This window comes from Centroberyx affinis, unplaced genomic scaffold (genome assembly GCF_046629955.1).
Source record: "Centroberyx affinis isolate AG114_WGS23_722 - 3 ecotype Tasmania unplaced genomic scaffold, CSIRO-AGI_Caff_v1 ptg004049l_1, whole genome shotgun sequence".
NCBI lineage: Eukaryota > Metazoa > Chordata > Actinopteri > Beryciformes > Berycidae > Centroberyx > Centroberyx affinis.
The window spans coordinates 233,444-261,435 of record NW_027281845.1 but is presented as its reverse complement, the minus strand read 5'-3'; the positions used below and the strand labels follow the sequence as shown (position 1 = coordinate 261,435).

Below are 27,992 nucleotides of genomic sequence, written 5' to 3'. Positions count from 1 at the left end.
CAGCAGCAGCAGCACAGTTGCTGGTGATACAACGGAGCCAAGGGTCCCGGCTTATGAAGAAAATGATAACATACTGAAATTTATTTAAGTTGGATGCTACTTTCGTTTTGGTATGTCATGCTTTAACACATATCCGTTATTTATAGCTAGATCTATCTATCTATATATATTTCCTTTTCTTTTCTAAATTAGGACTACATCTTTAGCCTGTTCCTCGGTTAAGAATCGGTATTTGCCAGCCAGTGCTGTTGATAGTGAAACCAAATGAAAGAACATGACATTAGAAAATATTTAATTTGAGAAGAATTAGCATACTCTTAATTGTATTACCCACCTGCTGGCATGATAAAGTCTGCAGTTTGTTTGCTGTTTGTGCTTAAGTGTGGGAGACGTGTAGCTAATACAACTCGAACCGCTGCCAGACTGAAGACATGTTTATGTGGCTCTATGCAAACCGTCAGGATATACGCTTAGTTAGTTTGAAATAAGAATAGAATAGGTAGGCTACAGTATATTTGACTGGACCCTCGGCAGCCTGTACCTGCTGCATCAGAGGAGCTGTGAGTGTCTAACCAGAAAGCTGCTCTCTGGGGACGAGTGCCTTTGCTTCCAGACGAGCAGATTTCTCTCATTTATTGTTGTAGAGCAGCTGGTCGGACCCGACTCATGAGTTTGTGTCAGGTGCTGACCTCCATCTGCAGACAGAGAGCTGTCCGCGGTTCTGAACTCTCTCTCATCACAGGCACTGAGGGACTGTTGCATCTCACAGCAGACTGGTCCTCTAATGCCTAGAGCAGGTTAGCTGTAGATTATAAATCATGACTATAATGCACCATCTATAGCAAAAGTTTGATCCATGCCTGATATACTACCCCATTTATTCATATGCATGTACCTCAGTTCTTGCAGGCATTTTGTTTTCTAGTCCGTGCAGCTGAATAATCTACAATGAGTTTCCACCTGTTTGTTATAAAACACATTGTTAACTGATAATTAGTTTTATGCCAATGACATGTTTTTAAGAGAAACCGTTTGTCTCAGAGGCTTTTTCATTCTCACTCAATATTAGTATTGTCTTTAGAGTACAGAAGCTGAACAGCAATCATCTGCCTCCTCTGCTGCTGTTTGTAATGAAGAAATCATCTCATTTCTAATAACCAAACTCATCAACTTGCCATAACAAGGTCTAAACAAACATGCGGCTGTGTTTTGCAAGGGAGTCGTTTTGATGCAGGAAGGAAGTGTTGCAGAGGAATACAAACAAGTGGATTGCTTTCCTCTAATGAACAAGAGGAGGAATATGATTTAATTCCTTTTTTTTTTTTTTATCAACTTTATTATCATGCTAGATAGATTTTTGAGGGCCATTCAAGCAGAAGTAGGTTGAATATTTGCTTTGGAGTCATAATCTTGTGATCAAGCACCGAAAAATTCAGTGTATTGTTTCAGGGAAATGGCATATAGCTAAGGGTCATTTGGAAAGAGAGAGAGAGAGAGAGAGAGAGAGAGAAGGAGGTGTGGATGGATTTGTGTGTGTGTGTGTGTGTGTGTGTGTGTCTCTGTACACATGTTTAAGTGCCCTTATCTGAGTGAGTACCTAATTGGATTAATTCATGTGACAAATTAGGGCCACTCATTTGATTTGGAGAGCCCAGTTCAACCCCTCTCCGTTGCATAGGCGAGATGACAGATGAGGCGTCATTCCTAATGTAATTAATTAGACTACATCCTTAGTAGCTTTTTTTCTCTCTCTCTCTATAAATAAATATAGATTTGACTGTGTTATTCCCAGTGGGGATAGACGCCACTGTTTGCCTGCCATTTTCATTTGCTTGGCGTGTCACATCTGCTGCTCACGATCCCTGCCCAAAATTACATGATCCAGAGAAAACAATTAAGTTAGCTCATTCTTTTCTGTTAGTCCTTTTTGCCTCTTTAACCTGGGAAATGACTTAAGTGACCCTGAGCTTCAGAGATGAAGCACAGTTCCCACAAACGTCCCCTTGGTATTTGCAGTTTGGTGGTTGTTGTTGTTAGCAATGCGAGTGCCGTATTATCTCTATTCCTCTAAGAATCACCTCTACACTAACATACCGTTTCATTCATATTTTATGACGTGCTCAAAGTTGCTTATTGCCGCCCTGCAAGGTCTGACTGGGATGAGTGGATTGAGTCTATCTCATCAAGGCTGTGTGCTTGCCTACAGACAAACACTCATGCCCAAGCAGATGATTTACACCGCTGAATGGAACGGATCCCCTTAATGCTTCCTCCTACGGGGCAGCAGAGCGCCCATCCCGCTCGGCCCTGCTCCCGGCTTTGGCCTGAACTGTAAAGTAATTGGAGCCTGTGATAGGATCCTCACCGTGGATCATGGGAGAGAGAGGCAGACTGCATGTCCTTAAAGGCCCAGGGTTTGCATTTTTCCGTCATTTCTGTCCAGCTGATGTCACACGTAGAAAGAGCAGGCAGAGCTATCATCATGTGGCAGCTGGTTGGCGTGGTTGGTTTTGCGATTGATGAATTGAAGAGTGACAGAATGAGATATCTACCATATCTACCAGTGCTAGTTTTACTTACAAAATGATTGATAGCAAAAATGACAAATGTGCTGCTTTTTTAAGAATAGTAGGTAATTAAAGTCCTTGGTTGACAAAATGATAACACTTTTACAGAGCAAACTATATTTTAGAGATACATAATAATTAACTTCAAGTAGTGATTCTTCTCCAAACTGTGTAGCCTTCTGGAAATTAACTGTGAGATGATGAGATTATAGCAAAACACAGATGACAGTCATTAGACCTTGATACCAAATTCGGTGCCAGTATTTTCAATGCAACAAAAAGGATAATCACATTTTGTTGCATTGCCTGGCTGTATGCCTCGGCACCCTTTTTTGATGAAGAAAGGGCAGACGCTTGGCAGAGAAGAAATCATCATTGATCTCTTTTTGTTTCTTATCATCTTCACTAAAAGAGCAGCCACAGATGGAGTCGGAGGAAGACACATCAGGTGGATTTTTAGGGAGACGACAGGTGGCTCTGAGCTGGAAAAAGAGGGGGCATGATGAATCTGAATGTGTGATGTTAAACAAATGTTAAACTTACTGCTCATTTTTCAATATATGACCTTGTATTGTCCTGGGTCTTCATGATCTTACAAACAATCATTTTTTTCGGTTTTCAAATTTCCTCCATATTCTTTTCCATATATAACATATATAAATAACACTTACACAGCATCTATGTAGTGTAGGTGGAACTGTTAAGGGTCTTCAGGGAACAGTCCCAAAGCAGTCTCGCTGTTTTTTTTTTTGTTTTTTTTTACGGAAACCTGATTCACTAAATCAATCAGGAAAGGCAAAGCATGTATACAAGTATGGCAAAGTACCCTGTCTTGAGTTTTATATTATACATGAGCTAGTTTATAAACATCCTCCCAGTCACTGATCAGAAATTCCCCCTTTTGTCTATACGGTCTGAGTCTGCAGCGGGCCTATGGATTCTGAATCAGCAGAATCCTGCTGGCAGCGCTGCAGCGACTGCTGGGCAGGAACTGAACCGTTCTGCCTATAGGGCATCCAGATCTCCGGCAGATGGTGAATACTTCTGCAGATATGTCAAGAATGGAGGCTGCACTGGGTCCAGTTCATTCCCAAGATTTATACATACTTTGCTACTTTGCTTATTCATCAGCCAACATTTCAAAACCACAGATGTTGTCAATTTTACAACATAATATTTAGTAAACAAAAGTCTTTAACTTTCATGCCGGCAATAATTTTGCCTGAGTAGACGTCAGTGTTTTTCAAATGTTGGATATCTCTCTTCCACTTTTTAACTGTTGGTTTTCTGATAATTGTAATACTTTTACCTAATATCGCATTGCATGGCAGCTTCAAATGTTTTGGTTAGTTTGTACGAAGCAGTCTTATGCCTTGCTGAAGTCAACGCCCCCTCACCCTGTAAAGGACAAGAAGTACAAATAGCACAGAGCGATGTAAGTCGACCTTACAAGACTGTGATAAAAGTGAGAGTGTAGTTAGGCAATTGATGTGGAATAAGTCTTTGTGGATCTGCAGCATGTGAGATACAAAGACATGCAGGCCAGGTGAATTGAAGACTGTAAATTGGACATAGGTGTGAGTGTGTTTGTGTGTAGTATGGTATAAGATGTATAGGATGTATAGTGTGTATATGATGCAGTAAAATATATGAAGAATGTATATGACCTAGTATAGGATGTATATGATGTGTATATACAGTATATGTAGTATATATAGGCTATATGATGTAGTATGGTATATGACATGTATATGATGGTATGTAAAGCCCTTTGAGACTTGACTGTGATAAAGGGATATATAACTAGACTAGACTAGAAGAGAGAAACGTACATTTCCACTTTCCGGAGCTTAATAGATTTAGCCTTAGTATCTCCGAGGCATTTCAGGTTTAAAAGGAATAAAATCTAAAACCCACCTAGCACAGGAGGAGGAACAGGGAGAGGCTGTTAGAGGTTGCGGGCTGCAGGTTTTCCCTGCTCCTCTGAGGCACAGCGCTTCTCAGATTTATAGTGTCAGGGAAGTGCTTTGGAGTCGGAAGGAGGAGGTAGAAGGAGTGCTTGATGTTGCCATGGCGACTGTTAAAGACAGGGCCTCCATAGGCTCACCAGATGAGTGTGTGTACGTGAGTGATTGACTGTGAATGTGTGTAACTGTGTATGTATGTATGCGTGTGTGTATAGATGTATTTGTGTGTGTTTGTGCATGTGTGTGTGTTTACTGTGTGTGTGCTCATGTGTGACTATGTGCATGCAGGTTGATGTGTGTTTATGTGTGCGTATAGGTGTTGCGATGGAGAAACAGCAGTCGTTTTCGATCGGGAAAGGCTGTTTTGGTAGACGATATCTTAAGCCTTTTTGTGATTCTGAGTTTCCACTTTGCTGTGATGACTTTGCACTCATCCGACTGCATCGCTGATGGTGTTTCCTCTCAATGGATCACAGTTCTCACAGCCAGATGAGCGCTCATTCATGAGAACATCAACAGAGGCTGTTTGTGTGTGTGAGTGTGTGTGTGTGTGTGTGTGTGTGTCTCGTCGCTGTTAGCAGCTGCAATGTTTTTGAATGAGTCACTTACACCTTGTCCACTTGGCATTGGTGTCTCAGATGCTTGCCCACTCATAGCATTCCTCCGCCCCGGGCCGAGTGTGTGAGTGCACTTTGATTGTAGCAGCTGAGCTAGGGGGCTTCAATAAATGCCCTGTCCACTCTCCCAACTATACACCGGGCAATGGAGAAAAAAAAAAAAGGTTATTGATTAAAAACAAACTGGAATGGAGAACACAGAGGGGGCCTCTACACTTGAGCATCGATTGAATTTTTTTAACCTTGTATGAGAAATTGGCTCTGCGCAGAATGCCAAATGTTACTCCACGTCCTTGCATACAAATTTTGCACCTTGCCCTCACTACGTTTCTCTTTGCTTCATGCTTCTTCCCCCCCAGTCACAGTCAGGATGAGATCGCATTTGACAGAGTTCTGATGGCAAAATATCCAGTATGTGTCAGGTTTGTGTTCAATCAATTCTAAATGTGAAGTGAAACTGCTACTGGTTAATGATAGAGCATTCATTTTCACTCAAGAGAGGACACATGAACTTCTAAGAAAAAATAAGTTTTAATTTTTTTTAGATTCCTCAATAGAATTGAATAGACCTGGTTAATGTCTGTGCTGTTTTAAGCTGGAGACTTCATCATCATGATACATCATAATTGTGTTTAGATAAAGTAGTCAGCAAGCTAGCTAACTATAGCATCGTCAGCTTACTATCAGTCTTGTTAACACATCTCATTTGCACAGTAGCTAATGTTAGCTGGCTAGTACCTAGTAGTCGCTAGTAATTACATATTAACAATGATAGTGGCTTTGCTAAGTTAGCAATGCTGGCTACCTTGCGAGCTAACAAAGCTCAAAACCAACTTTATATAGGTTAACTGAGCTGACACTTCCCAAACTAGACCATTCACTTTGAGCCATAACTCTATCTACACCCATTACTTGTATCTTTCTGATATGTAAGTTTTTCTTTAATATAATTAGCTTTGTTAGCAAGCAGCCAATTCTCCGTTGTGACCTCTAAGATGGCACCAGACATGATGGCTAGGAGATTTGTGACGCAACTGAGAAGCCTCTGTTGATCGAAATGAAGTGAGTTGACCCTCCAACTATGTCTGGCTCTGCTTCATTTCCTACTAAAATATCCCAACAACGAAAAAGGATGTCGTCAGAAAATCAGAGGGGGAAACAGAATCAATTATAAGAGTGTGTTTCCTATTTGAGCAGACCTGCAGCCCCTCCGTTTCTACTGGCCACACTGTGGTCGTAAATTACTTCCTGCAATAATGGGACATAACACTGAGGTCAAATGGAGTGAACCCCACAGGGAGCACATGATTGGATAATACACAGATGGCACATACTGGGGAGATGAGCATCTGTCTGTAAGGAAAGACAACTGCCTTTGTTTGAGATTTTCAAGTCCTGGAGGATTTCAGGAGACAGCCCCGATCAGCATCCCCGGAGGTCATCATCCTCTCCGTAGTTTATCTCCAAAGGGAGTGTGTGTGTCTGACGTAGTGCTTGTATGATCAATGGAATAAGACTGCTGTCTGCTCCAATGTGGAGCAATTATTTGATGGCTGGGAGGTATTCCACCCCCGCTAGGCTTCTCTGTTCATTATCAGAGGACTGCAGAAATGCTCTCCGCTGAGACACACCCGTCTGTGCTGAACCCTGTTGCTCCAAGCAGTGCACACTAAATGACAATGAGTTCTGTATATTTTTAATCAAATTAAGCATTTCAAACCACTGTATTTATACACCCATTATGCGTTTGTTTCGGTGACAGTTTTTTGAGGATGCCACTGTATATTATTGATGAAAGTGCACTTGTTTATTCGTTTATTCACAATCTTTTTTTTTTATTATCGACACGTTGTGGCTCATACATCTGTCTCCCTCGATCGAAAGAGACACAGACTATTGGGTCTAGTCTGATCTTACATCGGCAAACCCTGTATTGATCGATTGGGCGGCACAGCTGACCCGATGCCCTTTCATACACTTTGCTGCGGGTGACTCATCCTTGTCTGTCTTCCAGAGAGCCACCCTTATCTACCCACCTCCGTGTCTGTCTCCACTTCCACTGTCCTCTCTGTCTGTCTTCCTCAGTTTTTGATGCTTAATTCTGTTTCTCTGTCTCTCTCAATTCAATTCAATTCAATTCAGTTTAATTCAATTCAATTCAATTCAATTCAGTGTTCTTTATTGGCATGACAGTTTACAAACAAACCATATTGCCAAAGCATGTAACAAGAAATGAATCATCAATTAACCAACATTTCAGAAAATGAATCCCATCCCCTGCCATGTATCATTGTGTGTGTGTGTGTGTGTGTGTGTGTGTGTGTGTGTGTGTGCGTGTGTGTGTTTTGTCAGACCCACTGTCCACTGATTATCAGTGTTTCTGTGTTTCTGTAACTTGTGTTTGTGAGGAAAAATAAATCAGCAACATCTAATATTAGACATTAAAACCAAAGCTTTTCACACATACATTCATACATATACTTCACTCACTCACTCTCTCTCTCTCTCTCTCTCTCTAAGGAATGTGTGTAACAAGGGTGAAGCCTCAGTCTCCACCCTCCCTAACAGCTGGCTAATTATTGATGGCCTAATGTGTCTTCTGTCAAAGTTCAGTCTCCCAGTGTGTGTGTGAGTGTGTGTGTGTGTGTGTGTGTGTGTGTGTGTGGCATGCATTCATGTGCATATGTGTACACTTATTTTTGTGCGTGTGTTGATTGCTTGTGTGTGTGTGTGTGTGTGTGTGTGTGTGTGTGTGTGTGTGTGTGTGTGTGTGTGTGTGTGTGTGTGTGTGCGCAGAACAGGCGTGGTGGGCATGATGTGTCATAGTGGCAGGTGAACAGTAACGCTCTTTGACTCTCTGTCTTGTGACGGTTCTCCTGTCGTTCTCCTGTCAGAAATTGCTCGGAGTGACGCTGCCAAGGACTTAGCAGCCGCAGAGAGGAGGGAGCAGGTTCAGTAACTGCATTAATCTGTAATGGCACAGCTCAATGTTTACTTTTTAGGCTTGAGAGTTGTACAGTATATAACCTGAATTTGTAGTTGTGAGCTTCTTCCAAAGGGGTTTTCCCCCCATTGTTTATATGGGAGTTGTCTTCAGTTACCAGGTCAAATTCCTTGCGAACCCGTTGTACTTCTGAATCTGATGAATGAGGTTTTTTTTTTCTTCCTTTTGTTATGCAAATGTTATTTCAAAATGGTCATGTTCAAAAAGAGCACACACCAAGCAATATATAGAAAAGGTTTGACCTTGATTCTTGCTCTGTCTAATTGAAGTTACACACTTGAAGTATTCTGAATGCGTGTCTGGCAAACTGATGTATGCCATCATAGAAAAATTACCTTGCCCTCTGTATGTTTGCTAAGCAAATAGATATGCAGATTCATTTACATGTGATACTATGGTCAACCCTGTAATGGCTAGCTTCCTCTGTTCTTTATGTTCTCATTCATGCTCTATAAATAGACCCCCAGCTCTTTGATCCCTCTCTCCTACACTCATTAGTTTTCCATTGTTAGTTGTAGTTGTTTATTCTGGCTTGATCATTTGAGGAACGCAGATCTGTTTCCTCTGTGGATAATTGGCCTCCAAGTCAGCGACCTGAGCTGCTCACCTTTTGCCCGCTTTAATCAATTGGACATTGATTGTACTGTATAAAGGCTTGGCTGCTAAAAATGAGCTGGACACTTTAAAAAGTCTCTGCTTGGCTTTTATTTCTGTACCCAGAACGTCTCTATTATTGATGATACATGAATATTCTAGGGAAACAGGAATGAGTTTCAGGTATTCCACTGTCTGGCTGCTGTGGTTCTGACCCTTGCACTCATTGTTGGCTGTCTGAAATGTTAGTGTTACATGAATTTGAGCTTATTCTACTGTTGCGCTTGTTGTCAGTGCCTTTTTTTCATATTTATTTAACCAGGTAATTTTGCAGAGCATGCACGCTCTTTTTCAGCAGTGCCTTGCTTTGCATTCATACAGTTACTGAGGGAAGGGAGAGCTTTACCGATTCACTTTCGCCGTCCATTCTCTTTCTAGGTGGTCTGAGGATTAAAACCAGCAACCTTTTGAGTTTGAATCCCATTTCTCTAAGCAACTAAAAATAAATATCTAGTCTGTGGTCTAGAAATAGGCTGGATATCCACATTGCTTTGCAGGGTTGGGTACATCCTGTAATTGTTAGGAGAGCGACCATTAGTGGTAATATTACTGTTTGTGAAAGCTAGAGTCCAGTGCATTGAGGTCAGGGATAAGATAACATTTTAGATGAAGCCTTCGGACATTGATCTAGAGTTTATAGTTTGCAGTTTATGTTCTTTGCTGTTGAGATTAGCTGCTGGCATTGAGTTTTGCGACACAGTCCTCCTGGATGTAAACACCCAGCTGTGCTCAAGGTGTGAAACACACTACACAGAAAGTGCTTGCTCAGGATAGTGAGATAGTGGTGCACATTTGTATCGATCTACGTGTTTTATAATCCAATTACCTTGACAGTGATACGGGATTAGATCAAACCTTAAGAGTCCTCCAGGTGAGTGAGGTTGGTCATCTCCTCTATCTGTTTACTCAGTGATCTGAATAATTGATGAATCTGGCTCTATATATAGGAGCTGAATCTGATGAGGGCAGCAGCAGACTCTGTCCTGAGGGAAAGGGGGGGGGAAAAATGCGGCACTTGACGAATGTGGCCAAGATCTCAGCGCAAGTGTTTGTGCTTAGAAGACAGTGGGCAGCTCTAGTGAGAGATACAGTAGCTGTGTGTTAGTGTGTGTGTGTGTGTGTGTTTATGCAGAGATGTTTTAGGTAAAGTGGGATATCAAGTGACCTCTGTCCAATTAGCTGATTTTTCAAACAGCACTGAAAGCTGCTGTTTGACTGTTTGTCAGGGTGCAAACGTTTTCAGAGAACGATGTAAGACTGCTTGCTTGCTTTTCCCTGAGGTGCAGCCTAATTTCTCTCACCTATTTTGGAAAATGTCAGCAGTCTTTTCCTGTTGTTTTTGTTCCTGCAGTCTTTTTTTATATCAAAACACATTTTGATGGATGCACTGAAGAGGAGTGCACTCGTGTGTTTCAGTGTCTTTATTTTGTAGCTCTGTCATGAAAGTTACAGTGCTTTTCACAAGGATAGATAGATACAACTACAAATAGATTGCAAGCAACTGCCTGTTGTGTTATTTCACAGTATTTTAGCAAATGTTAGCTACATTTCAGTGTCTGTTCTTGCAGCAAGTTGATACATGAAAGTTAGGCATCCTGGCTCAAGGACACGGTGGAGGGTTTGGCCTCTGCTGATACCAGGGATTGAACCTGCAATCCTGAACCAGCGATTAAATGCCCAAAATATCTTCTATGGTTTTATTCAAAGTGCCTCACCAATAACCAGTCACTGGTTAATGTACTGTATGTCTGCCTGGCATTCTTGTTCATGTTCTAGAGTAGATATATATATATATTTTTTTGTGTCTGACAAGGTTACATCAGTTTGCCATGCTCCACCCTGCTGTGGCTTGATACTTGCCTGGAAAATAGTGACCTATTTGAATACCTTTTAAATTAGCTTTTGTTTTATTTTGTAGTGTCTTTTTTTTGCCAAGAACTTCAGTACGAAGAACCGGCTTTAAATCATTTTCTCCCCTGTTTCCATGGAGAGTTAGAGGAGGAATTCCCAAAGCATACGAGCGCTTTCTAGAAGGAGTGCATGAGGCAAAAAAGGGAGAATTGTGCAGAAGTTCGCTTTTCTACAAGACTGCATTTGAAGTAAAGTTCACCAAATGGTACAATTTCTCAAGGGGTGTGGGGTGTGCAACTTAATTAGCCTGCTGTTCTGATTTCACTTCGTATCAAGCTGGGCTGGAGAGTCAGCATGAACATTTTGCAGCCTGCTATCTTTGACTCATTTTGAAAGAATATAGGCTACTCAGTAACTACCTTTTTCTATTAGTGTATATTTTCCTGATAGTATTGATTTTTGCGTTAGAGTCACAAGGAAACTGCATTTCAATAGTATCTTCCTTCCATAATTCAACAGATTTCCGGTTGAAACGGAGAGAGACTGTTCAAAAGAAGGCAGGTTGGACCATAACCAACATGGCAGTGAAGCCCAGTGCAGACTGTGTAGTTGGTGAAGCAATCCACTGTGAAATGCTTTGCGGATAATCTTGAGCTGTCACAAATAATGGATTCTTCAAAAGGATAAAATTCCAGCCACTGAGACGCAACCATGGTGTCTTAGGAGAAGGAAACAGGGTTGTTTTGCGGGTGAACACCCAAAATGCACTGCAGCAGTACCATGTTGTCACTTTTAAAGTTGTGAAGTTGCAGGTTTTATATGATGGGAGGGGTGGAGGAGGAGATTGTTTACAAAATCTGTGATAGTGCTGTTTGGAAATTTTGTGTATGCCTTCTGATGCAGCATGAAGTAACCACTACAAATATGCTGTTTTCCAAGTAAAAGTAATGTGATTTGGATATAAAAATACATCATTAAATATATAATTTGTTAAATAGGTGTATGATATGATCAGGAGAATTAGAAAACAAGGCGTAAAAGTCATTGTGACTCTAAGGGACAGATATCCTAGAGAGTATTTTTTTATCACTAATATCTATGTGTCTCCTCCGTAATCACCAGTATATTGTAGCATCATATGGGACTGTGGGCCTGTCCTTTCACTGCAGTGGAATTTTACTGTTGCTCCTGCTGTGGCCTTTTCCTCCTCCTCCTCCTCATCATCATCATCCCCACCCTGCCAGTCACTACATCCTCCTGGCCTGTCTGCCCCCACCCCGCCTGCCCCGGTCACCACTCAATTGAACACTCGACACAGAGATGATCAATCAGCAGAGAGACACGGAGTCATCGGCTCTGAACCACCTGCTCTCCACGGTCGGCCGGGTCTCCTCTCACCCTGACAGCTCGCCCTGCACCATGCCAATCTGGGAGGCGGAGTGTTTGGGCTCCAGCTGACGCGGTGACAGAAGTCTCCCTCATCCTCCCTCATCATCTGAGGGCAGCTTTGTTATTAGAATATTGTTTTTTAGGGCTGATCAATTAATAAAAATTTTATCGAAATCGCAATATGGCGAAATATGTGTCAAAATACCATTTAAAATTAAATATTGTCGTGCTGCAGAGATGTCCTGGCCTACACATCATATTCTACAGACTTAAGAAAACATCTTTGTTTGGTACAGATCCCCACAAAAATCACAGCATAATCATTTTAATACGTTTTTCAATGAAAATGAGAATAATGATGTAAAAATTATCATTCCCTCTAATATCGCAAATTATATCGCAATTGCAATATCAGTCAAAATAATCGCAATTAGATATTTTTTCATAATCGTTCAGCTCTATTGTTTTTCTCATTTTTCGAATGCACCTCTTGAATTTGAATGACTTTGCACCTTAACAATTAGTGCTGTCAACTAAGGAGACGGCTGGACAAATGGTTTCCTTATTAGTTAGTGATATGTTAGTTTAGTGGTAAGGACAAAAAACAGTATAGCCAGAGGAGTTTGGCTCAATAGGTACTTTTTATTTGCTTGTAATGTTTATGATCTAGGAATTTAGGAATTTATTAAGTTGCTCTGTGTAAGAGTGTCAGCTAATTGCTAGTTACCCTTGCTTTGGCATTTTGTCATTTGCTGATTCTAAACTGCTGCTACACACATCTTAACTTTTGTTCTGGAATTTTATGATAGATTGACTAATAGTTTATTATTAGTCTTTTATGGCTGCCATATCAAGAGCATGGCATTGCTCTCTGGCCCTCATGCATATTCAAAACATCTTATATCTAGCTGAAGGTCAACTCCCACGCCTCATATGCTCAAATTCTGCCATGTGCTTGATCTTCCTCACCCCACCTTTCCTTTGATGGAGTTTTTTAAAGGAAGTACGGATCTGTGGTGTATTGTGATGACATAATGAGTCTCCATTCACTCCAGTGCTATAGGAGTGTCAGTCAGAGGCCTCTTTTGTAATCTGTTTAATGAACCAAAACCTCTACACTTCCTGTCCTTCCACCGCCCACAGCTCTCCTCCTCCAGTCTTCTCTTCCTCCCCCTGCCACTCCTCCCATTATTGTAGAAAGCCTCTGCATCGGATTTGTTTCCAAACATCTATTTTAGCAGAAGAAAATGACAAATAACATCAGTAATAATCCCTAGTGAGTGCTACTTTCATGACAGCAATCAACTGTCACAGTTTTCAACTGGTGGATCCCACATCATTTTGGATTGAAACTCAGCTAAAGCTTTTCAACTTCCACTTAGCTACAAGCCCTCGCTCTCTTTCCTCTCCCCTTTCTACTACCCTCTGACCAGGTCAATTCATATTCTTTACCCGTTCCACCACAGTATTTTCATCAACGCCTGTTGTCTCTTGCTTCAAGATTCACAACATATCCACACTAGATGCTACAGTATCCACAATGCTGTACATAAGCACCAGCCACCGTCCCTGTGGTTTACCATCCCACCCACCAACCCCCTCCTTCTCTCTCCCTCCTCTCTGTGTCTCTGGACTCCTGCTCTGTCTGAGCCATTCAAGCAAAACACCACAGGATTATCCCTCGGTCATTGAGAAAGACACACACACACACACACACACATTGCTCCTACACAGCGCTCCAGGCAGGAAGATCTCAGATCACAGATTAGAGTGACCAGCTCCTGTTCCCTGCTCTGTGTGCTGATGCACCCTCAGTCAGTCGGAGAGAGCGGTAGGCTGCGCTGAACAAAAATAATCGGAGGGGAGGGGAGGCGAGGAGGAGAGGGGCTGAGTGCTGGAGGAGCCCACGTGTCTCTTTCTCCAAGCTGTAGCCTTAGCCGCCACGTTAATGGAGGACTGGGGGTAAGCTTTTGTTGCTCTGCCTCTCTCTGGGTGCATTGACGCCCTTTGTCTCGGTTAAGCGGAGGGGTTTTTATGCTCTCCGTTGATGCGTCTGGCTTGCTGTGCTGGGAGTTGTGGTTTGGAGCCTGTGCGCTTGGTTAAGAGGGATGGGGATCCCCCGATGCTCTTGAGTCTCAATTGCTTGTTTGTGAGGATGTGGATCTTAGTGTTGAGACTGCAGGCTGCACTGATAAAAGAGGCTGAAACTCTGCTCTGCTTTCATATCACTGAAGAATGAATCGAAGCGGTGTGATGGTGACTAAACCTTGGAGGCTGCTGCTAATGTTTTTTTTTTGTGTGTGTGGGTAGGTACTTGTGTGCTTTTTTTTTTTAGAAATATAGGCTCATTCTCATTGGATCTGCTCTATCTGAATTTTAGATGTTGCACAAGCTGTACTTGTTGGCTTTGCTAAAAGAAGACTTTTGTGGAAGAAGCTTTTCAGTGGTGTGTGATGGGAGGTGGGTTGCACACACCGCTATCTAGCCTCTCTGTGAGCTAAGCAAGGGCTATCCTGAACAAAAGCCCCCCTCTCGTCATGTAGCTAATGGATTAACCAAGCATGGTAAACACCCCGTTCTCCATGCACACTCCATGCTCTATAGCCAAGCCAAGGCATTCGTTTTGACTGAGGCTTTTAGGTTGGACTGCTGTTGAAATGCCCTTGATTAACTGGATTTCGGATTTTGGAGTCAGTGCCTCACTCCCCTCTACCACTTCATCTCTCCCCTCCATTGTCAAAAGTGTTGCTCCATCCATTGGTCCATGGTTGACCCAAATACCCATGCAGCTCCCACCCCTCCCCCTGACCCCCTAGCACATCTCTCTCCCCTCTCTCTCTCTCTCTCTCTCTCTCTCTCTCGCTCTCTCTCTCTCTCTCTCTCTCTCTCTATTGTTTCCTACATCCTCACCCTTCATCAACAGCATTGCTTTGTTTTGTGAGGTGTTTCTTAATAGAGAGACAATGAGGTGGATGCACTGCTCTTCCTCCTCTCTAACCGTCAACCCCTAATCAGCTGGTGGCCTCGGCTGGAATGGACCACACAAAGATACCCTACTGAGCTGGAACGTCTCGGTCTATTACTGTGTCTTGAACTGTCTTGCCATGTGAAATAAAGTGATTTTCATGTTTAACTTGCTGCAGAAATCTATTGGCGACAAAGGAACAACATTTCTATTGTTTCAGCGTTGTCTGTGTCACTGTGTAAGGTACAGAGGCAAAGGCAGTGTACAGTGTCAGAGTTAGATTGGTTGTTTCTTGCTCAGACGAAAGAGCAGCACTCTAGTTTTTCTATCAACCCCTACAGCAGAAATGACCTTTCTGCCTCACATCTCGACCCGCATCAATATAACATCACAGAAGAACACCTTACTTAATTCTGTCGCAATACCACCTATTTATTGATATCCTGTTTGCCAATACAGGCTCAAGAAAAACCTGTTTTTAGCTTCAGCTTCCCTAGACGAGTATAGCCAAATACTGATTCCCTCCTTATTGTCATTTAGTCTCTGTTATCCAATTCAGCTGGGTGTTTGCTTGTCATCTTGATCTGGATTTTGGTTGGTTTGTTTGTGTGTTTTCTTTTTTGTTTTGAGCTGTTATCACACCTGCACACATTTGTATCTTTCCTCTTCTTTTTGTAATTTATCATTGTTTTTTTTTATCTCTGTGTTTTAGAACTTCAGCGTTTTATCCTTGGGGAAATTGCAAAACTAAACTAAACCTTTCTTTCACTTTCTGATCAAGCTCAGCCATAGTTAATTCTGTCTCTGAAAATTCACAAACATATACAATATAATCTGACACATATATACAGTATAGGGTTAGGTGTATCTGTGGTGAGGTTATGGTTAAGTTTACAAATAACTTAAAGTGACAATTAGTTCAGACTTTGTGGCTTGCGTAGAAAGCAACAACTGCGTTATTGTTGTGTTTGAATCTTTCTTTTTTTCATATTTGTTCAGTATTTAGCATCTTAACATTGTCCTTGGAGCAGACCTGTAAATGACAGCCCCGCTCTCAAGGGCAGGGATAAAGTAGAGGGTAAATCCACCTAATATACTGTACATCATTATTAGTAAGTAAGTACTATCAAATGGATATAAGGATAGGAACATGCGAAAACTAGCTTAGTGCTAGTTACATGCTTGCCACCTCTGAGCATCCTGGAAAATAATGTAACAAACTCAAATCACCAACAATAGCTCACTACTACAACTAAACAACTAATGTTACTGCTAACATACACTTAGCATGGCCTACTATTGTAATGTTGCATCCTTGATAAAGGATTAAGACCACTTCCAATGAATAATATACAAAACCTAAATCAAACTATCTAATGTTGTAAAATGACACAAGTTGCCTTATCATCAAACCAGAGAACTTGAAATTAATTTTCTACTCGCTAGCCAAACTCTTCCACAATTTGAAATGTAGAGAAATGTGAAATGGTAAAATTCAATCTTCCAATGCAACTACAAGATAACCGCAGCAGGAGCAGTAACTTACAGGCCTTCAGCTGGCATTTCAGACACGGCAGTTCAAATAAAGTATTGATTGATTGATTGATTTGGACCTAATGAAAATCCTACAGTCTCTTAGTGACATCAGAACATGTAAACACTTGCCCCTCTGGCAAGTATAAAAAAGCATAAATTAATGCTTTTCTGATTCTAACTGCTTATTGTTTAATGGTGGTTGTGATGCCGCATGATAATCAGCACCTGTCATGGTTTACCCACCTTTTTATTTACGACTACATCACTTCAAGGGGATATCCATGTATCAATTAACGTTATTGAATGGAACTGAATACAATTTAAATAGATATAGTCGAAGGAGGTTTTTTTTTCATATTTCAGGAATTAGAGAGGATGAGACATTATAAGAACAAACAGAGAGGCAGTCTGTAATTATGACACTGTAAAACACAGGCCTACATGTCAGTGGCAGAGGCTAACTGCCTCCCACCCAGAATCTTAATCTCAGCATGCTCTCCTCTGTGCTCATTGGCAGCTCTGTGTTCAGCAGGACACAGTTAAGGCTATGTGCCGTCTGATATAAGTCATATCCCCACTGAGAATGTGTGAGTACTGTATGTGTGCATTTGTCTTTGTGAATGTGTAGTGTGGGCTGAGAACCGAACCGTGCGGCGGAGGTCAGCGAGGCTCTGATGAGGCTGCAGCAGCACTGGGCTAATGTTGCCGTGTTCAGCCTGTGTCTGCCTTTTTTCCTCGTGAAGGTCTGTAGTCAATTAGCTGCCCTCTTGTTCTCAAGATGAGTCCCCGCAAACTGCTAATCGACTAAGAAAATGTTTATACAGGCCACAGTTTCAGGTCCAGGGAACGGTGCTGGTGTGTTGCTGGGCTCGTTATCTAGTATAGAAATATCCTATTTGCCACTATTCACTTTTAGTTGTAATGGAGGTGCAGGTGATTTTATTGGAATTGGCCCCTGTGCTGTATGGCTGATATAACTGGAATGGTATGTAATGTTCTGTACTATTAGTTTTAATTGAACAAACAAGCAAGCAGTCACTGAAGGTGGCAATGTTGCTAACTGTCCCTATGAGGATAGGTCTATGTCTCTATCTATATCTGTCTATATATGGATGTATGGATAGATAGATAGATAGATAGATTGATAGAAATAGTGTTTTGATTTTGTGAATTGACTCAGAAACCCTGCATCGCCAGGCTCTCATTTGTATTGATCATCTCTGCGGGAGTTTCAGCTTTTAGTTTTCAGCCTCTGGACCACGTTGCTCACATGATAGCACTTTGTGTTTTCCTTTAGTCCTCTTTTCACATTGGGAGACATTTTGTGCCCTCATTTCAGCACGGGTGTCATCATTAGCTATGCCACAGCTATTAGATGGAGGAAGATTACACTGCAATTAGAACACAGTAATCTGACAGAGGTTGGGTGAGTGCCACCGAAAATTAATAGCCAGTCATCAGCAAATCTATTGACAAAGTCATCTCAGGGGAGTGGAGACAATAGCCGGAAGCACTCAGGTTATGAGGGGGATTGTAAGTAAACTTTATTTGTAAAGCACCTTTCAAACTTGACTTTTTTCACACAGAAAAGAACAAAAAAATAAGAATAATAATAAAAGCATTAAAAAGTGCTTAATAGAGCAAACAATCAACCATTTAAACAGCAAGCACATATACAGACAAGATATACAAACATTTCAATTAAAAGTACATTATTATGCTGATTAAAAGCCCTTTGAAAGAGGTGTTTTTAGATGCCTTTTGAAAATAAATATGGAGTCAGCTGATCTGACAAAATTTGATTTGAGTCTACACCAAGGGATAGACAAAACTGAAGGAAAATAGGGAGTAGGAGATTCACCTAAAGCGACAAATAATATGAAAATCAAATCGGACAAAGAATCGATCTCTGGGGAACTTCACATGTTAGAGAGGCTGACAATGAGATGAACTCAGACCCAGATATGCTCAAATCAAGTAGCACTATTAAACAGTAACAAGTAACTGATTATCTGATTCAAGTGTATGGAATGGAGGGTTAGCCTTATGTACCTTATATGTACTTGCATATTGTGCAGCTTGGTATTATAGTTCTTACAATTTTAGGACTATTAGTTATATTTGAAGAGTCAATTTCCTAAACACTGTATGTCCATTTTGGGAGAAAAATGACTACCTGATGTTCATCATTCAATATCTTTAAAATAAATGGTCTATAAAAATTACTTTGTCAACCGAGGACTCAAGTTACCTGCTATCCTTTAAAAAGTACTATAATTGTGTGGTCAATCATTTTGTAAACATGTTGTATAAACTCCTCATTTGTCGTGCCTTTTTCTGGTTACATAAGTATCTTACATCCACTTTGAAAACCATGGTACAACATTTGTTGGTATTATGAGAGTATGAGCAAAACATCTGTTGACATCTATATTAAGACCGCGATGTTCTGGTGACATGAGCCACAAAAAGCAGCACTTAATCTGTAGGGTAATGGGCTCAAACCATATAAGTATTCAAAGTAACAATGTAAAGGCTTGTATTGAATATCAGCATCATTACATCATGCTGTTTAGTGTTAAAAGCAGATGACATCCATGTTGTTTTAGTGAATACAGCCAGAGAAACCGTATACAGCTACATTTTGGCAGACTATGACCAGATACATAACTTCTAAAAATGTCATTTTCATCTGAATGATTATGCCTGTCACGTCTCCCTGTGATCACGATGCTCACAGTCCCTGTGTTTACACTCCTCTGTGCTTGTGTTCCCCTACAGTGCATGAGGAGCGTTACTCTGCTGCAGACCGCCACAGCCTGAAGCCACTCTGCCAAATCTGGGACCATGTCTGGAGCCTACGACGAGTCCGCCAGCCAGGAGGAGACCACAGACAGCTTCTGGGAGGTGAGACAGCATGGCACAGCCTTTACAGATTAAATGTAACTGGGAAGTGACGCTGCCAAGTGATGAACTCTCAATGAACCTAGCTGCCCTGGGAGGTGAGACTGAATGACCTGGCCTTTGAAGATGAAGTTGTTTTACTGGTTTTCTTAACAGGAGTGCATAATTAGGCTCTCCAGCTTATTAAAAGCATTTTGCTGTGTGTCTCCAATTACTGTATGACAGCTACACCGTATGGGTTTCCAAGGGACTCCTATATTAAGGATTCTTACAGTGATTCCCTGACTTCTGTCACCTTGCTTTTTAGCTCATGTGTTTAAAAACAGGGATGACAGGCAGACAGATGTCAAATAGTAGTTGCAAGTTGTACTGGGCCCATAGTTTTGCCAAATAGTAGTTGCTTGGAGTACCAGATAGGTGGGGTTAACCACATCAGGTATGTCCAGATCATGTCAAGCAAGTTGTCAATCACATACAAGAATGATACATAGATTTTATAGGGCTTTACTGTGATTGTTTAACATTTCTGGCACTCCTTATACTGTCCAATGTTGCAAGCACTACAATCTGACACCTAAGTAGGTTAAAACAAACCATTTAGCACCACGTTTAAACCAAGTATTTGCAAGTACTCTTTCTGATGGCAGGTTAATGTGGATGAAAACATGTTGTGCTGGGTTTCTCCCATGAGGTCACCTCACAACCTTTACCAAGCACCCACACGCCAAGTAATTTGAGCAACAAGTTAACAGAAGTCCATTCATTATGTATGAGAGCTGGTAATTGCTGACACTGATCGCCATAGGTTGGCAGCTTGTCACAAAGAAAAGGTTTGCCTCAACTTAAATTTCCCAGAACATTGATTGTTAGCAATATTATCATATATCATGCTAATATTGCTGTATGTTCAGGCTATTGCTATGACACCATTGATGCTGCAGCTTGCAATCAATTAGCAGATAACTGTCAGAAGATGAAAGTGCAGCCTAGAGTGCAGACATACAGTAACCTTCCCTGCTTCTGGTTTTCACCAGTGAAAGGACTGCATGATGGATGGGCTGAAGGAAGCTCAGTGGATCTTTTAGAGAGAAAAGAAGCGTTGTCATTTCATGGGTTCAGGGTTTATGCGCCATTGCCACTCGCACTTAGCTGCACTTTATCCTCATCATGTCTCATCAGCCAGGCAGGGCGTTCAGGAAGCAGCCGAACCAGCGAAGGTGCCTGCTTTCAGCACACAGTCACTACATCACAGTCACTCACTGCATTACAGTAGTGGCTGCTGCAGTGCTGCCTGCTGATAGCTGACTCGGCTGGCTGCTGAGGCAGAGGGCTGGTGTAGAATACAATCGTTTGTCCCGGGGAGGTTTCCATTTAGTAGACATTCAAGATTTGTCGAGTGTCATTTTCAGGGTGAGGTATAGGTAACCATCTATTACGCATTCAGCAGAACGCTAGAGATGCAAGGTGTAATGCAGTCCCTTTTTCTCTGTCACAAAGGTGTGAAATTGATGCAGTAAGAAATAAGGGATTTGAGTCTCCCCCTCTCTCTCTTTCTCTCTCTTTCTCTCTCTCTGTCTCTCTCTCTCTCTCTCTCTCTCACTCTTTGTCTCTCTTTGTCTCTCTGTGGCTCTGTCTCTGGGCAAAGCTATCATATTATACAGCTCTCTAGGAGGTTGCTGCTCCAGTGTCCATGGAGAGTCATAAATTATCTGACATTAACACACCCCCTACTTCCATTACATAACTCCATGTGCATCAGCACAAGCCCCTTCCCTGCTGTTCCCTCCTGCCCAATCGATGCATCAGGTCCACATCCCTGCAGGCTGAGAGCAGAGTTCCCTTTTAAGGTGGCACCTCGCTGCTTGATCATTAGGACAGCAGCGGCACATTATTAAAGTCTTGTCAAGATTATAATGAAAAATCTTTATTGCAGTATGTCAGCCATGACAATCATTCATAAAATATTGTCCCTTTTTTGTTATTGTTTAATTTATTAGCATAGCAGATATTTTTATGCCGACGTGAAACCAGCTGGCACCTGTACATTTCTGCATCTTTTAGATTTTTAAAGGTGGAGATGGCAAGATTTATGTTAAAAAAAAAACATAAATAATCCTAAATCACAAAGTGGGTCTGCAACAGAGAGAGACCATGTAGATTCATTCTAAATTTAATTCTGATGTCAGGTATACACACTTAGCCAACCACAGCAAGTGACACATTGAAATTTAAGAGCAAATTGCAAAACTGTCACCTAAGCAGCTGTAAGCGAGCGTTCCGCCCAGAGAAAGCTGGACTCACCAACGTTAGTTATTTTGCCTCTCTCATCCCTTTGGTTTCATTTGGTATAAAGTGATCACAGACAAACCAGGTTGGTAAACATGAGCGTGCCATGTGCAGTTTAGTGACGTTACATTATTTCTGGGGATTGAAGTTCAAATTATTTCAAACCGTTACCTTTTTGCTGTCATTTGGAGCTGCCACCATGTGAAGCTGCCTAGTGTAGCTTTAAGTGCAGTTCCTTTGATTTGAGTAGGTGTAAGTGGTGATTTAATTCAGAGGTCCTCAACCTTTTTGGCTTGTGACCCCGATTTTCCCTTTTCAGGTTGTTTCATTTGATTAATTATTAGAGGAGGCCAAGAGGCTGAAAACTACTCAGTACTTCACAAGAGAAAAGCAAAAATTTGAGAAAAATCTGACAAATTTCTACTATATTTCTTCTATACAAATAAATATATACTTTTTTATTCAGTCTCATAAGTCATCTTGCGATCCCCCCAAATTATCTCACGACCTCCTTGGGGGTCCTGACCCCCAACTGGTCTAATTAATAGTGAATCTAATTAATGTACCCTGACCCATTGTTTCTGTGAAAGGTGGGGAACTACAAACGTACAGTGAAGCGGATCGACGATGGCCACAGGCTCTGCAATGACCTGATGAACTGTATCCAGGAACGTGCCAAAATTGAAAAAGCGTATGCACAGCAGCTGACCGACTGGTCCAAGAGATGGAGACAGCTGGTAGAAAAAGGTAAAGCGTGTTATACACTCATATTGTGAAAGTCTGCATGTGTTTTGTCATAAAATCTTTGTGCATGTTTTTTTGTGTTCAACTGGCCAGGTCACTGATTTCGGTGCCATCCACTCTCTCACCATCCCTCTCTACAGCTGCATCCAGACTGTATTCAATGCTGCCTGAATGGGCATAGTGATAGAATGCTGAATGTAGAGTCTACTGTCTATACTACAAGAATTACAAGTTGTCAATTGATGTTATCTTGTTTCCAAATTTATCACACTTAAATCATGATATTTTTAGTCAAATTATCTCACTGCACAGGCAGATAATCTTGCTGGTTTCAATACATTTCACTTCATACATGCCAATATGACTTCTTTCAAGAAATCATCATAAAACAGTGAAGAAAATCTTGAAACTGTCTCCAAGACAATTTCACTTTTACCAAGTAAATGTCCTGAAACAAGATGTATTGTCCTGAAAAAAAAGACAGATTTGTTAAAATTATCTGCCAGAGCAGGAAGATGATTTCACTTTAAAAAAATCCTAAAATGAGATTGATAAATCTGGATACAATATAAAATCACTTAACTTGATATGTCCGTGCATCAGTGTCTTCCTCTCCCTCCATCCCACCATCAGGTCCCCAGTATGGCACAGTCGAGCGGGCCTGGACAGCGGTGATGACGGAGGCAGAGAAGGTGAGCGAGCTTCACCAGGAAGTGAGGAACAACCTGATCAACGAGGACTTTGAGAAGGTGAAGAACTGGCAGAAAGACTCCTACCACAAACAGATGATGGGAGGATTCAAGGAAACCAAAGAGGCGGACGAGGGCTTCAAGAAGGCCCAGAAACCATGGGCCAAAAAGCTAAAAGAGGTGAGGGGTGGGCACTTTTTAACATCCCGTCCATGGACAACAGGGTCTAGTTGTTAGAGAGACTTCAACTTTCAATCCTCACAGCAACTGATGTATCTATCAACAGCCATGTGCTGAAGTGTCACTGAAGTCACTGAACTCCTACCTCTGCACTCATTTTAAGTCACTCTGGATAAGAGAATCTGCAAAAATACCTAAAATAATATGCAACATTTTTCTACAATTAACAGGAATCCTATATGATCAACTTGAGATTTTCTGAGAAAATTTTTATCATGTTGTATTTCCTGTTCCAATCATTAATCATTTAATAATTTTATAGAATATAAAACATTCTAAAAAGGCCAGCTTTGTTTATGGTCAGTAAATAACAATAGCATTTCTCATTTGATTCACCTAACAAGTATCATCAATGAAAAGAGGTTTTCTTCCATCGATTTGAATTTATTCCTATCATCTCGCCCCTCAGCTTGAGGCTGCCAAGAAGTCCTACCACATAGCGTGCAAAGAGGAGAAGCTGGCGTCCACCAGAGAGGCCAACGGCAAGGGAGAGGCGTCTGTCACAGCTGACCAGCAGAAGAAGCTCCACGAGAAAGTTGACAAGTGCAAACAGGATTCACAGAAGGTGAGCACATCGGACCCTGCAGCTCTGACCAGGGGGACGCCTGTCATGATTACACAGGCTGTGGGATCATCAATATGCAAGAGCCATTCACTGCAATCAAGCCAAGAGGAAATCAAATCAACTCCCAGGCTATTTTAAGATGCAGACTGTGGAGCTGGATTCTCTGTGCCGAGTGTTGTGAAGGCAACGTAGCTGAAGGCAGTGTAGCATGGTTAATGTGTGACTGCATGGCCCGCCCACCCCCTCTCTGCTCTTATGTCCCTCCCTCCCTCCATCAGCATTAGCTTGTCTGTGGTAAAGTGGACTCTGGTCCCCCGAGCCTTTTTTGATGACTTGACTGCCTTGGCCTTCACCCTCGAAAGACATTCTTCTTTCTCGTGCTGGAATACAAATTTATTGTCCTTTAACCAAGGTTAATAGGATTCACATCCAGCTGACCATAAAACAGCCATATATGCACTGAAAATGCCTCACTGTAACATTAATTATTCCTCATTTATCTAATCACCACATTAGTAAGCTATCACATAGACATCATGTTTGTCAAGGCATTAAGAGTGTGTTGTTTGTGTCTTTGTTCCAACCTAGGCCAAGGAAAAGTATGAGAAGGCTCTGGATGAGCTGAGTAAGTGCACCCCGCAGTACATGGAGAACATGGAGCAGGTGTTTGACCAGTGCCAGCAGTTTGAAGAGAGGAGGCTGAGCTTCCTCAGGGAGGTGCTGTTGGACGTCAAACGCCACCTCAACCTCACAGAGGACCAAAGGTGCGGGACATTTAAAAAAAAAAAACACATCTGCATGTGCTTGCCTGCTCATGTAAATGCACACGCACACTCACTGCCAGTCCCCACCTGATCATTACCCATACTGTAAATCCTTGCTGTCTTTCCAAAGTTATGCCACGGTGTACGGAGATCTTGAACACGTCATCACATCAGCCAGCCCACAGGAAGATCTGAAGTGGTTCAGCAACAACCATGGCCCCGGCATGCATATGAACTGGCCACAGTTTGAGGTACAGACACACTATCATTGACATAATAAGCAGTAGCAATTCACAAAGTGATGCATGTACTATTGTTGCATATACTGTGAAACATACTGCATAACTGAGACAAATTCATTTGTAAATTTTAGTCAAGAAAGTCACTAAGAAAAAATGTCTTATAAAAATCAGTTGCAATATTTTTATGTTGGGTGAGACTTAGGATAGGACAGCGTATCGTGCAGCAAAAAATCAACAAGTTAATTAATTAACAAAGTTTTGTCCCCTGTTCTGCAGGAGTACAACCCAGATCTTTCCCATAACATCAGTAAGAAAGAAAAGGCAAAGAAGGCCAATGATGGAGTCATGCTGACTAATGTCACTCAAGCAGTAGACCATGCTCAGGCTGGAGACCGGGGAAGGTAAGAATGAACACCCTGCCACACTCAAAATACTGATAATCAGAGTAGTTTCTATTAGGATATGTGCCGATTGATGTCTTCCTGCATTTAAAGGGGTCTGATCACTATTTATTTATTTCTTGATAGCATTTCAATCAGGAGAGACTAGGATGAATGCTCGAATGAAAAACTTTATTCATGACATGAAACAAGATGTAAACTTTGGCGTAAGCTCCATGGAGGAACTCCTCCCATTCGTGAAGTTAGGAGTACATACAGGATAGACGTAGGAATTAGGAAGTCCCCCTGGGGAGTTCCTCTGGAGCCTGGACATTGGTGGTAATGGGGTGACGGAGGGACGAAGGTAAGCACAGCGACTGGAATGACAGCAGCATACGGCATAGATCTGAGAGAAGGGCAATAGCATAGTGGGTGACTTGTATATACTCCCGTCACTTAGACGATTGGCTCTTTGAAAAAGAGAGGGAAGTGACGGCTAACTCTGATTGGTTCTCTGGAAAAACAGGGAAAGTGTTCACCAACTCTGATTGGGAAAAGAGAAAGCATGAAAGAATGAATGATAAGTAGTCTTCCTGACTGAAATTGCATAATACTTCTATGTATTTCTTCTTTCTTCTATGTATTATGTAACTTTTGAAAAATGTTCCACAAATGAATTATTATTATTAGTGGTAGTGATAGTAGTAGTAGTAGTAGTAGTAGTAGTAGAAGTAATGTGAGTAGTAGTAGTAGTTGTAGTAGTAATAGTAATAGTAGCAGTAGTGGTGGTGGTAGTAGTAGTAGTAGTAGTAATAGTAGTAGCAGTAGCTGCAGTAGAACTAATAGCAATAGTAGCAGTAGTAGTAGTAACAGTAGTAGTAGTAGTAACAGGAGTAGTAGTAGTAGCAGCAGTAGAACTAATAGTAATAATAGCAGTAGTAGTATTAGTAGTAGTAGTAGAAATGGTCATAGTAGTAGTAGCAGTAATAGTAGTAGCAATAATAGTAGTAACAGTAGTGGCAGTAGCAGTAGTAGTAGATGTAGGAGGAGTAAGAATAGCAGGAATATCTAGTCATGTTAGTTTTCTGTAAAGATGGGTGATGTGTTGCTGAGTGTTAATGTACTGCTGGATGTTTCCTCCTCAGTGTCAGCAGCTATGAGAAGAACCAAGCCTTCACAGCCTCCACAGAATGGTCAGACGAGGACCAGACGGCCCCCAACTCAGGCAACGACACCAACGGAGGGACCAACCCCTTCGACGAGGACGTGGGGAAAGGTGTGAGGGTGAGAGCGCTGTACGACTACGACGGCCAAGAGCAGGACGAGCTCAGCTTCAAAGCAGGTGAGCGTGACGCCTGGGTCACAGGTTTGATCCCTGCAGTAGCCAGTGTGTCCATCAAAAGGCCTGGGGTGCATCCCAAGTCTCTTATTTGATATTTCCTCGCTCCTCGATCCTCGCTGGAACCGGAAGTCGTTCTGGTCCGTCATTTTGAAGGTCGTCCCAAAGCTCTTATTTCTGCTCCGAGGAGGGAGGAGCGAGGAGCGAGGAGGGATCTCTGAGGAGCTATGAGCGAGGAGACACGAGAGCAGCCTTCCCGGAAGACTTTCAGCTGAACGCCATGACGTCAATTCTCCGCCCCTACATCTGGCAAATTTGAACGAGATGGCAGAGAAACAGTACAAGTGTAAATGCCCGTTATGTTATGCTTTTTGATATATAACGTTAATGCAAGAACATGGGGAACCTAAATTACGTTTATTTCATCCACAACCCGTTTTGTCATGCAGAAACGGACGTCGCTTCACATGGCGCTTCAGAGGAAAGGACGTCTCATTTCTCTAAAAACATATTTCCTTGTTTCCTCTCTCCTCGCATGGTTTCCTTGCGTCTCTCCATGCATCCTCGGTGGGAGGGACTAAGACGCAAGTGAGGGAAACGTGGATGCAATTTAAGAGACTTGGGATGCACCCCTTGTGTCCTGCCAAGTCTCCTTGACCAAGACACTGAACCCTCACCAGCTCAGTCACTACTGGTCGCTCTGGACAACAGTGTCGCCCAACAGTGGCATTTGCCTTATCATGCCAGCATCCATTCCGCTAATGATTAATGTTCGTTTGTCAAGTACTTTGATCATGCATTTGTGAAATTCCTGCTGGTGTATTGTTCTCTCAAGCTGGGTACATAGTGTCCATGCACAGAGATATTGTTCTTGTTGGCAGCTACAGAGTCCATGCCAGGATCTACACTGTATTACAGTAGTTATGTTTTGTTTCACATAATAATAATAATCTTTATGTATGTAGCAGCTTTTCTAAAAACATATTTTGAAAGCGCTTTACAAAACAGAATAACCAAAATGTAATTAATAAACAGTATAAAGTACATAGTAAATCTAAAAAACAAGACATTTAACTACCAATGAAATAAAATGGAATGATTTGAGTGTTTTGAGATGTGATTATCTCACCCTGCTACTATTTTGTGTCTCCTCCCTTTGCTACAGGGGACGAGCTGACCAAGCTGGAGGAGGAGGACGAGCAGGGCTGGTGTAAAGGCCGCCTGGACAGCGGCCAGCTGGGTCTTTACCCAGCCAATTATGTGGAGCCTATCTAGCTGTTTGTACTGAG

General features: G+C 41.8%; 1 protein-coding gene across 1 annotated transcript; it reads left to right on the top strand.

Annotated features, from left to right (window-relative positions):
• The first annotated feature begins 42 nt into the window (after window positions 1-42).
• On the top strand, window positions 43-27,978 carry pacsin1b (protein kinase C and casein kinase substrate in neurons 1b). Its single transcript, XM_071542313.1, has 10 exons — window positions 43-110; window positions 19,332-19,457; window positions 22,331-22,487; window positions 23,118-23,353; window positions 23,823-23,978; window positions 24,567-24,742; window positions 24,873-24,993; window positions 25,261-25,385; window positions 26,510-26,706; window positions 27,869-27,978. The coding sequence occupies exons 2-10, from the start codon at window positions 19,398-19,400 to the stop codon at window positions 27,976-27,978; spliced, it is 1,338 nt and encodes a 445-aa protein (XP_071398414.1). The 5' UTR covers window positions 43-110; window positions 19,332-19,397.
• The last annotated feature ends 14 nt before the right edge of the window (window positions 27,979-27,992 follow it).

Coding starts and splice junctions, on each gene's coding strand:
- pacsin1b (XM_071542313.1), top strand. CDS start 19,398: ATGTCTGGAGCCTACGACGAGTCCGCCAGCCAGGAGGAGACCACAGAC. Junction 25,386..26,509: donor CAGGCTGGAGACCGGGGAAG/GTAAGAATGAAC, acceptor TTTCCTCCTCAG/TGTCAGCAGCTATGAGAAGA. Junction 26,707..27,868: donor CGAGCTCAGCTTCAAAGCAG/GTGAGCGTGACG, acceptor CCTTTGCTACAG/GGGACGAGCTGACCAAGCTG.